This window comes from Drosophila gunungcola, chromosome 3R (genome assembly GCF_025200985.1).
Source record: "Drosophila gunungcola strain Sukarami chromosome 3R, Dgunungcola_SK_2, whole genome shotgun sequence".
NCBI classification, from domain to species: Eukaryota; Metazoa; Arthropoda; class Insecta; order Diptera; family Drosophilidae; genus Drosophila; species Drosophila gunungcola.
The window spans coordinates 20008305-20023127 of record NC_069139.1 but is presented as its reverse complement, the minus strand read 5'-3'; the positions used below and the strand labels follow the sequence as shown (position 1 = coordinate 20023127).

General features: G+C 40.3%; 1 protein-coding gene across 3 annotated transcripts in view; it reads left to right on the top strand.

Annotated features, from left to right (window-relative positions):
- Positions 1–14823, top strand: part of LOC128255504 (cGMP-specific 3',5'-cyclic phosphodiesterase) — a 44136-nt gene that overhangs the window by 17682 nt on the left and 11631 nt on the right. For all 3 annotated transcript variants that reach the window (XM_052985173.1, XM_052985156.1, XM_052985165.1), the window contains one exon: positions 12009–12993. In XM_052985173.1, the coding sequence (XP_052841133.1) occupies positions 12394–12993 (600 nt within the window). In that variant the 5' untranslated portion in view covers positions 12009–12393. The remainder of the gene's footprint in view (positions 1–12008; positions 12994–14823) is intronic.

Genomic DNA, 14823 nt, shown 5'->3' with positions numbered 1-14823 from the left:
CAAGGCCCGGGCATAAATTCGAAATGCCAATTGGTCTGGCTTGGTCTGCTCTGGTCCAATATGATATTACACAATTGTTTATTCTGGCCACCACCGACTGGTTAGTCCATTTGTGGACCCGGCGACATTTGTTAGGCTTTCGTCCCTGCTGATTTATGTTAATTATCCCAACAATTAACTGGTCAGTGGCAGCGACAGGTCGGTAAATTGCATTATCCCGAAGTAGAAATATACCCTCTAACAAGAAACAAGATTAGCACCCAAATTCGGCTTCGCTTTCGTCTTTGTTTTCCTTCACTTCCACTTTTCCCCCCTGCTAATGGCCACAGGCAGCCATAATAATCTTTAGCATTTATTTCGCTATTAATCTCAATCAAATTTAATGTTGAGCAAAAGTCTTGGCTCATTTCGGGGAATTGTTTGGGTTTCATTGGCTCTTTTGTTTTCTTTTTCGGCTAATTTAAGGCTCTTTAGTTTTATTGGCAGCGCTTCGGTTTTATTTTGTCAGTTTAGACAATATGGCCAATTAATATATAACTTAGGTTGAGTGCTGACTAATAGTTCTTTGCAGGCTGGAACTTTAACTTCCTAATAATCATTTTACCTAAATTCTTCTCAAATTAACAAAACATTATTTAATTTGTCAGATCTCAAAAGCTTCTGTTGTCTGTTTTCATTCATGCAAATTTCACTTTGATATTGTTCAAGATATACACATACTGAGAAAAAGAAAGGGCCACGTGCACTGACTGCGAAAAATTCTTTGCCCTCCGGTTGGCCATGAAGATTGGCTGAAAGGGAATTTCATTGGCTTTTTGGCTGGCCTTCTTCTCCAGAAATGGCTGGCCGACCATTAAATTAACCTTGACTTCATACAGTGTCCATGGACACCTTCCAAATCGATTCGCTGGTCATCGGCTGATGCTTCATGCTGTTGAATGTCCAATTACTGCTAGCATGCATAAATCACAGCTGTCAATTATATTTGGGTCCTGCGTCCATCCATTACACACACACATCCTCGCATCCAGGACCCTCTGGAAACACACTCGTGCATGTGTCATTAATGTGAGTTTCGCAGGCGGCAGCTGCGACACTTAAACATGGAGCCTAACTAACGTTTAATTAATTAATTCGCTTGTTATTCTTTCTACGTGTGGCACGAACAAGTTTTTGTAAAACATTTATGCCCGTTCACCTACGAGGGGGATATTCATTCCGTTCCAGAGTAAAACACTCATGTATTTATTCGAAAGCCAGCACGTATCGTATCTGTTGGATTCTTTGGCAGCAGCCAGCACATGCGACACTTTTTGCAGACCCCATAAATTCTGCACTCGCACTGAATGGCTGACAAAAATCATAAAAAAAAACTGTGTCATGCAATTCTCGTATTTTCAACCATATTTTCCATGTTTCTCACCATCTTGCGACTGAATTTCACATTTTTCCCGACACAAATTTCGTTTTCAGTTTCGATATTTGCTCTTTCTTTTGATAATACTAGTTACATCGTGCGCAGCAATTTAATTGCATTTTTAAACATGGTACATAGTTGCTATTTTTCTTTCCATGTTTTTTATTGTGTCCTAAATCGCTAGAGCTTAAATATTTGAATTCATTCAATTCCATTCGACTGTAACTTAAAACAATCGCTGTGTTTCACCAGCAAAAAGGAGAATTAAAGTTAATGAAAATAATATATACTCTAAATATATGGAATAGTATATATTATTTTTTATAATATTTGCTTGCAACATGTATTTCAACATTTTAACAAAAAAGTTATTATTTTTGTTAAGTTCAAATTGACGAGAAATTATAGACTTCACTACGCTTTTAAATACCAAATAAATAAGTGAAAAAGCCAGTTTGGATGGAATTTCATAAATACTCTTACATAAATTGAGTTATTCTCTTGCCTGCCAATCGAAATCGCATTAAAAATCTTATTGATTCCGATCGAATGGCGGCAATTTAAATGGGCTGCGTAATGCCAGGATGTAATAAAAAAGTTTCATTAAATGAGTGCTCGCAGTTAATGCCAAGCAGCTTATCTGCCGCGTAACATGATTTCAAGCTGCCAAAGGATCTTTGAATTACCCAGTAAAAGCTCTCGTGTGTGTGCTTGTGTATTGGCCTGCTGGAAAAGCATTTTACATTTACAACGCCAACATTATAAACATTTTAGCGACAATTCACAGTCATTATTGGTATAAAAATAGACGCATAAAAGCCTGCCAAATTACAAATCGATAAGTTGATCAAGTTCCATACGGCAAGTAAGTCCCGAAATCAACAACATATTATTCGCAACCACCGGAATATAAGTGCACCACCATTACAGCTTTTACCAAACAGAGTGCAGCAGACTAAGCTGATGAAACTATTTTCAAACAACCGGAGAAAAAAAATGGAAGCAGGAAAAAATGTTAGGTGAAAAGTGAGATCCAACTGCACTAAACAATAAATTAAATTGAAAAAAATTTTAAATTAAATTAAAATACTCTTTTTATGAAACAATTAATTTATTTTTAAAGATTTTTAGATAAATATTTATCGGCTTAATAACCAGTTCTAAACCAAGCATATATACATGTATATTGTAAGGCTTGTAAGTGCTTTTCTTAGTATTTCTTGTAATGTTCGCAAGTGTCTCCAGTCATTTCTAGTCAATTTTATATGTATTAAAATTTTGGTTAATATTAGTTGTTATAGTTTCGCTTAAATATTTACATAGACTTAGGTGCTTAGCATTTATACTGTATTTTTTTGAGTGTGCAGAACTGACTAACCGGTAGCCTAGGTGTTTAATTAATGAAACACTACAGACGGGCTGCCACTTAAAAGCTGCGAAAATCACCAATGGAGCCAAATACTTTTGGTAGCATTTAGTTGCTGCAGCTCAGGTGGAAAAGGCTTTCAAAACATTAAAGTTTGACCTTTGTGGGGCGAAGTGTGGAGGGCTTTTCATTATATAAATAAATTAAATAAAATTAAACATTTAAAATTAAACATTTATGGGACACAAGTGTGCGAAGTAGTTGCCATATACACCGACAATTGGCAACACGGCACCCCACGACGTATGAGCAATGCCGCAAATCGCAAAAATGTATAATTCAAAAACGCGCGGGGTGCGGGTGAGTGAAAAAGACTTTAATTAGTTTTCAGCGCTGCGGTCTTGTGGTCCTGTTTTGTGTCCTTTCCACGTTTCGACCGCAGTTGTTGCGGTTCCCAAGCACGGACACGCTAATGGCATTTCAATGTCCATCGCCAGAGGTTGACTCATTGCGGCGTTGATTGAATGTTTGCATCGAACTATTTGAATATAAATACCTTGCTCTATTTGCAGACTGAGGACTTTGAGTAATACATTTGCACTTTAATCCATTTTTTTGAACTTTGAAAAACAATATGTCTTTGTTTCCAGATTTTTTCGATTGTGGTAGGACATATTCAATTTGTTTTTAAAGCTTGTTTATTATTTGCTTGTTTGTTACACATGCTTTTGCTTCAATAACTTACAAATAAAATTGCTCTTAATAAACATTCGCAATTTTAAGACAATCGATTTGAAAACCCTGAATTGATTTACCAAGTGAATACATCTAAATACGATTACCTCACGCCTGCAATCACACAATGATTGACTGAAAGCCAATTAATTGCCGTCTTGACTCTGCCAACGCTCGTCGTCCTCTGGTCACAGACAAAAGACTTTAAAAGGAATAGGGCTCAAGTCAGCTGTGAAAATACTGGATAATCAGCAGAGCTGATCCTTGGGATGCACACACACATGTATGCTCGGCTAGTTCGGTCACTCTGTTGCCTTTGGATGCACTCGAATCGGTTTGGACCTAATTTTACCTTCGACTGAGTCCTGTGATTGCAACTCACACTGGTTCGGTTTCGTATTTGGCAAAGGATTCGAGTGTAGTTACCAAACCGGGGATTTGCCTGGTAAGCCAGGGCTAATGTCATTTCCAGCTTAGCTACATGACAGCAGCGTTTTGTCATTCAAAGAAATCAAAGGATTTCTCGATTGTTTCTGCTGAGTCAGTGAGTGGCTTAGGGTACTTGAATTATTTGCAGAAAATTCGACAAATAAAAGAGCAACGTTCAGCAGAGAGTGGGCCAAAAAATAAATGAACATGCTGTATAGTATATTGGATATAATTCGCTTCATGTGAAAAATGACAACAGTCGGGTGGCCGTGATTTGGTTTATAAAGCATTCAGCTGGGATGTCACAAGCCCGATGTCCTTGTCCTCGGTGAGTGTCGATATCAGGACTTGGACTCGGGTGTGGGCTGAATAGTAATGAGTCAGAGTTAAATTGACATCGAGCATTTCTTGTGCCTGATGGCAAGCAATTAATGTGCTTTATGGCCTGTCATATTTGTTTGGGGGCCAACGAATCCTGGCAGACGCTTCTTTGTTCCGCTTCAGTTGAGCTTTCTGCTTGATTTGGACATTGACATTGTCTGGATGATTTTTTCCTTTTTTTTTCTGCCAAAAACTGTTTGTAAGTCCCTTGACTGCGAGAAAGAAAGTTTTTCGTAATTCCCTCTCCACTTACTAATTGACTTAAAGTCGTATATTCGAGTACAACGATTTTCCCGATGGGGAGAAACTTTTAACTGCGCCATAAAACAATTTATTATTCAATATTTGTTTGCCGAAAGTTTTAATTGCAAAGTTTCGATGCTGGCCGCAAATTTGTTAACTCGCGTATTCTCCAAAATTAAAATTCAACTCAGCATGGCCACGAGAATGAGCTAATTAAAGTCCGTGAACATCAGAGTGACAGGCAATTCCTGGAGCGAAACAACAAGTGCGCTTAATCAATCATTGCAATCAGGCATAAATTGTCTTGAAACAAAGCCAGGGCTAAATATTGTGATGCCATTAAGAGCCACTGTCAATAGAGGATACCATGTCGAGGTGCTGGGCGACCGGAAGTGGGAGGTGTAGTGGAGGAGTGGTTTGGGCGGAAACGGAAGCCGCTGCTGAGAGTCAGGGAGACAGATACAGAGACGGAGACGGAGACAGTAGAGGCGAAGCACAAAAACCAAGCCAATGCCACTTGAACTTGTGCAAACACAAATGCCTGACAGCCTCCTATTCTGTCCCCATGGCTCCATGTAACAATATAGAACCCATCAAAACACGGTCTTTCTTCAACGGCCCCTCTTGGTGTGTTATCAAATTATGCAAGAACGTTATTATTGCGGCTTGTTTCGTAGAACATTTCGTGTGTTTTCGATGGCAAAATTGAATAACAAACACGCCGCCAGACAAAGTGGTATTAAATTGCCACTTCAAGCTCAAAACCTCAGCGCACAAGGCACGAATGTGTTTGGATGTGTGTCACATGAGAGAAATTAAATCAATTTCACTTCAATTCCTCACATGAAACGTGGAATTGGAATTGGTAACGGGATGCGGTGTGGCTGCTGAACTTTGATCTAGGACCGTGACTTTATTTGATCTTGGTTTGAGCTCACGCTGGATGGCTGTCTGCTGATATTAATTTATTAGTCATGTCTAAATAATTTTTAAAAAACTTTTATCAAGCCGAGCTAAACTTATGAAAATATGTTTCTAAAATGACTGTAAACCGTCCGTACAATGCTTAAAAATACATATGTTTACAAGTAAAACAAGTTTACTTTTAAGAATAAATGGAGTGTCCCAAATTAACAAATTACAAAGCAAGATCTCTCCCAGCTCGACGACATGAAGTGGCTGTTTCTCCATTGGCTAGACCGCAAAATCCTGTCCAGTAAAGAGGAGATGTCCACAAAAAGGCCGGGACACAATGCACCGAGAGTCGAGCCGTCGCATTCACTTTGTTGAGCTGCTGAGCTGGTGAGTTGCTGAGTCGTCGCTGCATTATGCTGTCAGCGGGCCACTATTTTCAGTCCACATTGTTGACATTTATGCGCCTTGCAGGACCTTGTTGGCCTTGTTTGGACCCGGTGGACCGGGAGCACGGCCAGTCAAGAGGTCCTGTCAGGAGGGCTTACCCTCCGAGCGCCTGGGATTGCAGTGCCGAGGAGCTGAATGCTGAAAGTTAAGTGGTAAATTGGTTATTGTGTTGCATTAATGGACGGACAATGCTCAAGAGCTTCGACCACAGGCCCCCAGCTCTCACTTAGCCTCTGGTTTGGGTTTTCAAAGTGGTCAGGACCATGATTCCTTAGCTTTGCCAGCATCCTCTGTTGAATCTTTTAATTAAGGCCGAGTGCCTTGGAGCATCACAGCTTACTTTGTCATCGCCTTGACTTTGTTTCGGGGCTGACGAAAGTTTTTCAATTATTTTGCCATGACTAGATTTCAGCTTTTCTCCATAAAGGAGGTGCGGAGTTTCTGTGGATGCGACAAGTATTAATGATGGCCTCGCGCGTTGGAAAGTTGAACTGGTGAAAAGCTTTTGGTGATTTGAATTTCCTTGCTGAAGCTGACACGTTTTCGGACAGAATACTGCGGCTTGCCAAGGAATTTTGTGCATTTGACTTGGTCCATTCCACATTTTACTCGAAATGGCATTTAGTTGAATTTCATGGTTTGTTAAATGACCAACGGCAAGAACTCAAGTGCAATGCTATCAAGGATGTAAAGTGGTTTCTAAGGTTAACCAATATTGTTGGTAATTGCTCTATAAACATTGAACTAAGCAACAGCATCCATGAGCTATTCAAATAAATAATAAACATATGGAAAATATTGAGTATAACATCGATGTTGCTTTAATGGTAAACATTCGCTTGCTGCCTCTGACACATGCTTTGCAATCAATCCGAAGGCAAATAGATTCCTCAATTTTCGATTGCAGTTTACCCTCAACAAATAACAAATTTTTGACATTTGCAGAAGGGGAACCACATGGCTACTGACAATATCTTCCAATTCGCCTGCCCAGGGCAAACAAATCCAATTCAGCATACGAATTTCTGGCAAAAACAAGGTTGGGGTTGATGGCTTCTCCATGTCATGTCATTTCGTTTGTGGCATGCAGGTAAACATTTTGACTAATGCCAAGGAACCACTTAAATGCCACCTTCAGTTGTTTGATCTAGGGAAGTCAAAATTCTCAGACAATCGCCAGGTGTCCCAAATATCCTAATTCCCAAGAGTTATTTCTATCAGGACCACACATCCATAACAACATTTTAATGTTTTAAGACCCTTGCAGAAAATATTATTTCAGTCAAAAGTTTACAACTCATTGCGTTAAAGGATATATATTCCTGATTAGCATCTCTAGTAGAGTGGATCTAGTTTTCAGTTTTAAGGCGTTCTCCCAAAAGTTAACTTTCTTTTGCAGTTATTATATACGACGGAGCGGTCCGGATCGGGCTACTATATTATATAGATCCTGCTGAAGTTTGCTTCCCTCCTAGTTTAAAAATGAAGCCGTTCCTTGAAAACCAAATATTTGTTTACTCAATGACCTTTTTTTTTAGTATCTTACAATTGAGTCTCTGAAGATATTTGCATTTGATTCTCGACTGAAATTCCGTTTAAATATTCAGTTGGAAGTTGCTAAGACTCGACACGGAAGCCACGCTATCATTATGCAACAAGTATTGTCTAAGAAAATGTTTCGGGTGGGCCTTGTTCATGTGGGAAATGTACATTTTGGCTTACCACAACATGAACAAGACTTGAAGAGGGAACCCTTGCCCCTCGCCTTGGGCATATTTTCCACTGTTAAGCCAAAAAGGCCAAATGTCCTTTGGGAAGAGGCAGCCGTTGAAAGCTTATAAAGTGCAACGGCATTGCGGCAGTGAGCGTGTGTTTGTGTGTATAAGGCCGCTACGTGACTGTCCTGTCAATTTCCTAAATGCAAGGCTGAAAGGGGTTGAAAGGGGGGAGGAAACTGGGTTATGCAGCGGCCAATGGCGGCCAATAGCACCGCTAAGCACTGCTGATGAAGTCGCGTCCAAATTGCAACGCGGCAATTTGGCAAATTGAAAACATGAAACTGAAGGTGCCGACACAGCCAACTCAGCTGCCGAGCTACAAACTAGCCGCAAAGTTAATTTACCCGCTCCTCGCGATCCTTGAAAACACCCCATTTCCATTGCACGCACGTCATGTAATGGGCACTTCCGCTTGCAAAATGGCAACAATGTGGGTGGTTTGTTCGGGAGCGATTGTGTGCGCTAGCCGCCACTAATTCCGTAATTTCAAGCATGATGGCCCACTGCACTGCCACCACACTGTATGAATCACACTGAAAGTCTCAAGTGGATTTGGTAGTTTGAATAAATTGTTATAGCAACTATTTAGTGATGAAATTTTATGTCGTTTTTATCAAAAAAATTAAATGTTGAACGGTTAATTAGGCTTACATTAGTTAGATAATGATCTTATGTGTAAGAACATTAAGAAAATTTTTTAAATAACAAATAATTTGATACCAAAACCAATCATCCAATCCGGCTTTGACTTACCTACAGTTGTTTAGTCAAAAATAATGTAGAAGTAAATATTATTTGACATAGATTTATACTAAAATCAGATTTGCCAGTATGTTGCTTTATTAAACATAAAACATTAATGTTGATAGTAAGAATTAAATTTAATTCATTTATAAATGTAATACTTTTCTTATGAGGAAGAAACAATTAAGTGTTTAGAAATAAAAATCAACCTTCAAGAGTTTCGAAGTAGATAAGTTTTAATTATATATTTTGTATAGGTTTTCTGCGAGTGCCCCTTGTTGTTTGCCGTTTATTAATGGTCGCCGTTGGGAGTTGCACGTGGCTGCAGTTGGGTGCAGGTGATTGGCCCTGCAGTACAGGTGGGCAGCGGTGACCACAGGCCCCGTTCAGTCATTTGCATGTCCCGACTTCGGAGAGTGACGTGTCCTGCACCGCAAAGCGTCCTGCTGACTGCAACCTGCTACCTGCATCCTGCAAACCGGGATCCAAACCCACGGACCCTGACACGTTTGTGGCGCACTTTAATTAAAAATAACTACTGCCGCCGGGTAAAAGTACATGACCAGCGAAGCCAACTTATACATATTTTTTAATTAAGGCAAATATGAGTGGTGCTCTTCTTGCAATGTCTGTGTACATTTGGCTGATTTGCCTGTTGCAATTTAAAATAAACTTCGCCGAGTTTAATGTGAGCAGCAGTCGCAACTGTGTATATTGCATGGCAGCGAAACATTACCAACGGTGTATAATCAAGGGTTTTTAATAATAATTTTAATGGTTTCATGCACAAGGTAGTGCCGCAAAGTTTGCTACATTTTATACAAAACGAAGTAACTGAGGAGATCCTTAGATATGCCTAACTATTTTCTTATATTTTTGAAAATCAAACACTACACAGGTGGGGTCAATAAAATAACGTTAAAATAGCTTACCAACGAATTAACAGGAATAGTTTGTTTAAAGTTGACTTTACATAAAATTCTTACAAAAATTTGTTTACCAGGATTAATGCTTTCTACAATAAATTATATAGTATTAAATACCTTTCAGTTATTTCATGAATTTTTTCAAAGCATGGAAAAAATAGCTAAAATGGCGTTGCTGTTTATACAATTCCAACTATATTGCGCCCAAATGTGGACTTTACCATTTTGTATGCCATGATGTCGGATATTTCCTCTGCTCATTTCCGGATTCGAGTGCGTGACGGGGGAGCAATGTATACTCCCCATAATTCATCCTAATTTGCCGCTGGTCATGACCAGATCTAATTGCTCCGGTTGAATTAGGAAACAAACTATCTGCAGAAGGCATCCGGGAAACCACAGCGACACTGCTCTATTTCAAATTATGCAAATGTTGACTTGCTTGATGGACAGACAGTGGGATGACGGCATTGTCAATTCCACAAGGGTTTCGGAGGGGGCTTGTGGAAAGGGGAAGGCTTCAGTGCGCCGCTTTGCGGCATCTAAACGCTTTGGCAAATTCAAATTTTGCATGGGCTTAATTACGTATAATTGTTTGCATTTTGCAGCGGAATATTTACATTGAGCAGGCAGTTGGCAGAAATTCAGTTGGCACGCAATGTTGGACTAGTGCAAATTTGCTGAATTTATAAATGAGTTTCATGTTAAACAAGAAGCTTGCAAGTTGCGTTTTTCGTTTTTTTAAACTAATTGAAAGCAATATAAAACTTGAGCAAAACTTGTTTAAAACTATCTTGCAATCTTTTGATACTGCACATTTATAAATAGTAATAAATCGCTCTCTCTCATCATAAATCTCTCAAGTCATGTAAATTGAATGCAAATGTGTAACTGTAAACCCTAAGTTCGCAATTTTAAATATAACCCTTTGAAGTAGAAGTTTATTAAGTGACTTTTGATTCACTAAAGCTTCCGTTTCCCCTTCATTTGATCAACTTAATTGTACTTCAGCGAAAATAAGCTTACAATTTCAGTAGCTTGCGGAGCTGGTAACTTAATGTTCGATTTATGCCAACCGACCGAGGTCGACTGGCCATAAAAGGGGAGCAAAAAATTTGTTTGCCAAAGTGCGCATTAAACTCTTAATCTTTAGTGTTGACATTAAATTTACAGTAGCAACTAAGCTGAGCACGAGGAGCGACGCCCACAAAAGGCGGCGAGAACAAAGCAATTTCACAGGCCACCCCAGGACATCAGGGCAAACACGAGCACTAAACCCATCTGCAGAGCGGAGTTCAGGAATTTATTACCCAATTTTAAATTGCAAACGAGTGCGTGATAAAGTCCTGGATACTCTTGTGGGTCTCTTGGGCGCTTCTCCGGGTCTCTTCTGTGTTTTATTCAAAACACCATTGTTTATGTCCGAGGAGTGGACAAACAAGAGCAGTGCAGGCTGCATGCAAAGTCAGCCGTGGTCAAGGTGCCTTTAGTAGAGGACAAAGGAGCCCTAGACCGAAAACAAACTGGACTGCATGTTAAGAGCAAAACTGTTTGCACACTTTGAAGCTGCTTTATGACGAGCAGATGAGATTGGCCCGGTTTTATAGACCATACTTTATTTCGGTGCAAGTTGCAAGTTGCAATTTGCAGGTGGCACGTGGCAAATGCCGAAAGTGTTTACCATGCAAATGTCGAGGGGCCATTTCAATGTAAATGTGCACAAATGGTAACGTTGTTTCACCCCACCACCCTCCCCATTTTCATTTAAAACATTTTCCTTTTTTGTTTGCGGCACTATGCTCTCGGAAATGTGAATGCAAAACCGCCTTTCGAGTCCTGGCTTTTGCATTTGACGTCAGCTGAAATTACCTATGTCCCTTCCTTCAAGCGGGGGTCATAAATTTGTGTCCCATTGAAGCATTTAAATTTATTTCCATTCCGCATTTGGGTCGAGATTTCAAGAGATTTCTCCACTCTGCAGGCGGATCAGCGAATTTATTACCCGCAAATAAATTCCATGTGATACATTCACATTTTCGGAATTGAAAAGCCAGGCGAGAAGGACTCTTAAGAGTGGAAAAAAAAATCTAGATTCGGCATTTCTATTGAGAGCGAACTGTGATATTTATGTTTCCCTCTTTTTAGACACAGAGTTTTTGGGAAATGCAACATTCCTTTTTTATGTGATTGGTATTAGATTGTTTATATAAATGCATAGCTCTTAGTTTTCCATGATGATTAACGTGCAGTATTTTTAAAGCAAATTTTAAGCCTCATGACGTTTTCCGCCAAGCTTTAATACTTTAATAAAATAGCTTTTAACTTTTAGCCATATTTAAGCATTAAATGAATCCTTGGCAAACTTCCTGGCAACTCATTAATTTTTAAGCAACTGATAAGAAGATCCGTGGCAGAACCATTCGTTCCGCACTCAACGTTAAGGGCTTGGCCAGGCCACGCCCCGCTCATCTAGAATTTCGAAAGCGATTCCCTTAATGGCAGCCAGCCATTAGCCTCAAGTGGCAATGTGGCAAAGTTGCGTCTAAACTTTCCATTTGTTCCATTTAAGCTGGCCCCTAATCCGCCATCAAATAGTAACTTTCTCCGGTCTGCTTACTGTTTTGCAGGTCGCTTCAATCAAAGGGAAAAATCAACTATTAACCGGCGAGTGGACGCATTTAAAGCCATCGAAAAAGACAAACAAGAAGGCACGCGTGCATGAAGTGAAATCTGGCGGCTAACCGGCCGACGAGTCTGGGCCATCATCAATTACCCCCTATCCTCGCACCTGGCCATTAAAGTCAAGGAGCGAGTGGCGAAAGTGTGTGGAGCAACAGGTTGGCCGGGCAAATCCCAGGACTCCAGCACTTCGGGCCCATAAGTGGGCGGGAGTACGTGACTTACTCAGCGGACGCAGCAGGATCCTGAGCCCGGTTAACGAGGCGACCGGAAGAGGGAGGAGCAGGATTGGCCCGCTATGATTTCATCCACGGCACAGTGAGCAGCAGCAACATGACAGATGTGTCATCGCCAGGTGGCGCCGCGGCAGCTCCGGTTGAAATAACCACCAGCAGCACTACAGCACCGCTGACCAATGGCGCCAACAAGACGGCCACGTCGACGGCAACTGGAGCAACCCCTTCAATCCCCTCCAGCAGCTCCGGTGGCAACCAGGCCAAGCTGGAGCATCACCACCGGCAGAGCAATAACAATAGACCCACGGTAAATCCGAGTTCCGAATCGAAGCTGCGATCTCCAGCCGGCGAAAGTGAAAGGCTGATGGCACCTGCCGGCACTTCGCCATCCCCATCCACATCCACATCCATTTCCACATCGCCATCCCCAGCTCAAGCCAGTATCCAAACTCAAACGAGCCAGCAGGAGAGGCTGGGCAAGCCGAGTCCCACGACATCTCAGCAGGATGTCGATGAGGTGGCCCGCCTGTTCGAGGAGAAGCCGGAGGCCTTCGAGAAATGGCTCACGGAGAGGGCTCCTCCCGAGGCACTCAGCCGCCTGCAGGAGTTCATCGAGAACCGCAAGCCGCACAAGCGACCCTCGGTCACCTCCGATCTCTTCCAGCAGTGGATGGCCGCCTCGCCCACCGTGCAGCAGGTATGTAAATACCTGTAAATAAATCCTACCACAAAATCAAGGTCAACCATATTTATGTAACTTCAAAGAAAGCTTAGTTGTAAAGTTCTTATAATAAAGGTATTTAATATTAGGTACAACAATTTTAAAAGTTTCGAATGAATTTAAAACTATAGGATATAAGCAATTTAAAAAAAGAGTATTTAATTAATACCACAAAAGTATTAAAATAAAACTTATGTGACTTAAAAATAAAGTTTTTGGCTACAGTTTTAGACACTTCGGTATAGAAATTAGTAGTAGTTTATTTAATTATTTGTTTATATTTTATTAGATTATTACCTATACTTTATACTGACTGGAGTTTATTTTCAAGACACATTTATTACAACTAAATTTTCAGTTTTTAGTTGTAAGCAAACATTTTTTGTTTTATTTTGAATAAAAAATGTTTAGCCATATTTCAGGAATTCGCTTTTGCAAATAAATATGTATAATATTTTACTCAATCCCGAAAATGCAATGCAAGCATTTAGTTTAGTTAAACTAAAATCGTATTCAAGTGGTTTTAATTCAGTGCCAAGACAAAACTTTTTTCTACGAAACTACTCTTGCAAAAAGCTGAAAACTTTGATAGAAATTGTTTCAGCAATTGCCGTTGTGCAAATTAGTTTTCGTAGCCAAGGCGTCATTATATTATTTTGAACTAGGTGTGCTGTTCTACCATCGCCACCATCCATTCTATTTCAGCCTGGCTAGTGGTTTTCCCGCCAGCACCCCGAAACAAGTGAAAGTGCAAATTCAGTTGGCAAGTGGCAGTGGCAGTTGCACTGGTCCCCAGCACTTAGCCATCATCCTTTCACATAGTCAGTGCTTTATTTGCCAAACCTCCTGCCACTGTTTGAGCTGGTATTTGTATTTGCCCCGCTTTGTTTTCCCCTGTTTTGTTGTACTTTTGGCACTGCTGCTCCGCGCTGGATTTCCGCTTTTATTTAACTTTGCTCGCCTTCTCGCCGAGCGAATTAACTAAATTGATATTTTCACAAATTTCCTTTGGCTAGTGCTTGTCCTCTCTTGTCTGGCTGCGTGTGAAGTTCGCTAATTGGAAAAACTCACACAGCCACCGAGATTCGGAAAGGCATTTAAGCCTCCCACTTAAGTTTAGTTCAGGCAGTAAAAAGGAAATTACTCCATTCCAACACCCCACCAATCGACAGCCAAAAAGCATGCTTTATATATTTATTGGTTATTTATTGAGCTTCCCCGCCGGCAGGTTTTTAAATCGTTACCTCACGTTGGCGTCAAGTATTTTTCAATTAACTTTTATTTGATATTTTCAGAAGCCCCCACAATATAGGTGAAAAGCATAAAATAAAATGCGGGGGAATAAATTGTACCTGACCTTTTGTCGCCGAGAAATGGTCGTTTCGCAAAATGAGTTTCGTGTGTGGGGTTTTATTGGTATTTATTAAAAAAATGTATTTTTAATTATTTTGTCCTGATTTAATTCGATTGCCTATATATGGCATTTGAACGTATAAAAACAAACCATTTATTATGTATTTTTACTTTTAAAGTACTGTCCTACTGAATTTCTCGCCGTTTATTTAGTTTTTTGTCTGTTTGATTGCTCACAATAGTAATTGATTGAACTCGAGGACTCAATTTAACTCCTTTGACCCACTCGATGTAAACTGCCATCGAGACTCACTTGTGCAATGCGTATCTCGATTATGTACTCTTCTGAAACATTCATCTAAATAACGAGTATGTAAGATCGCACCTTGAACTGCTCTTTGACTGCAATTGGTTGGGCTAAAACAGAAAAATATCAAAACAAGAAGTGCGCTT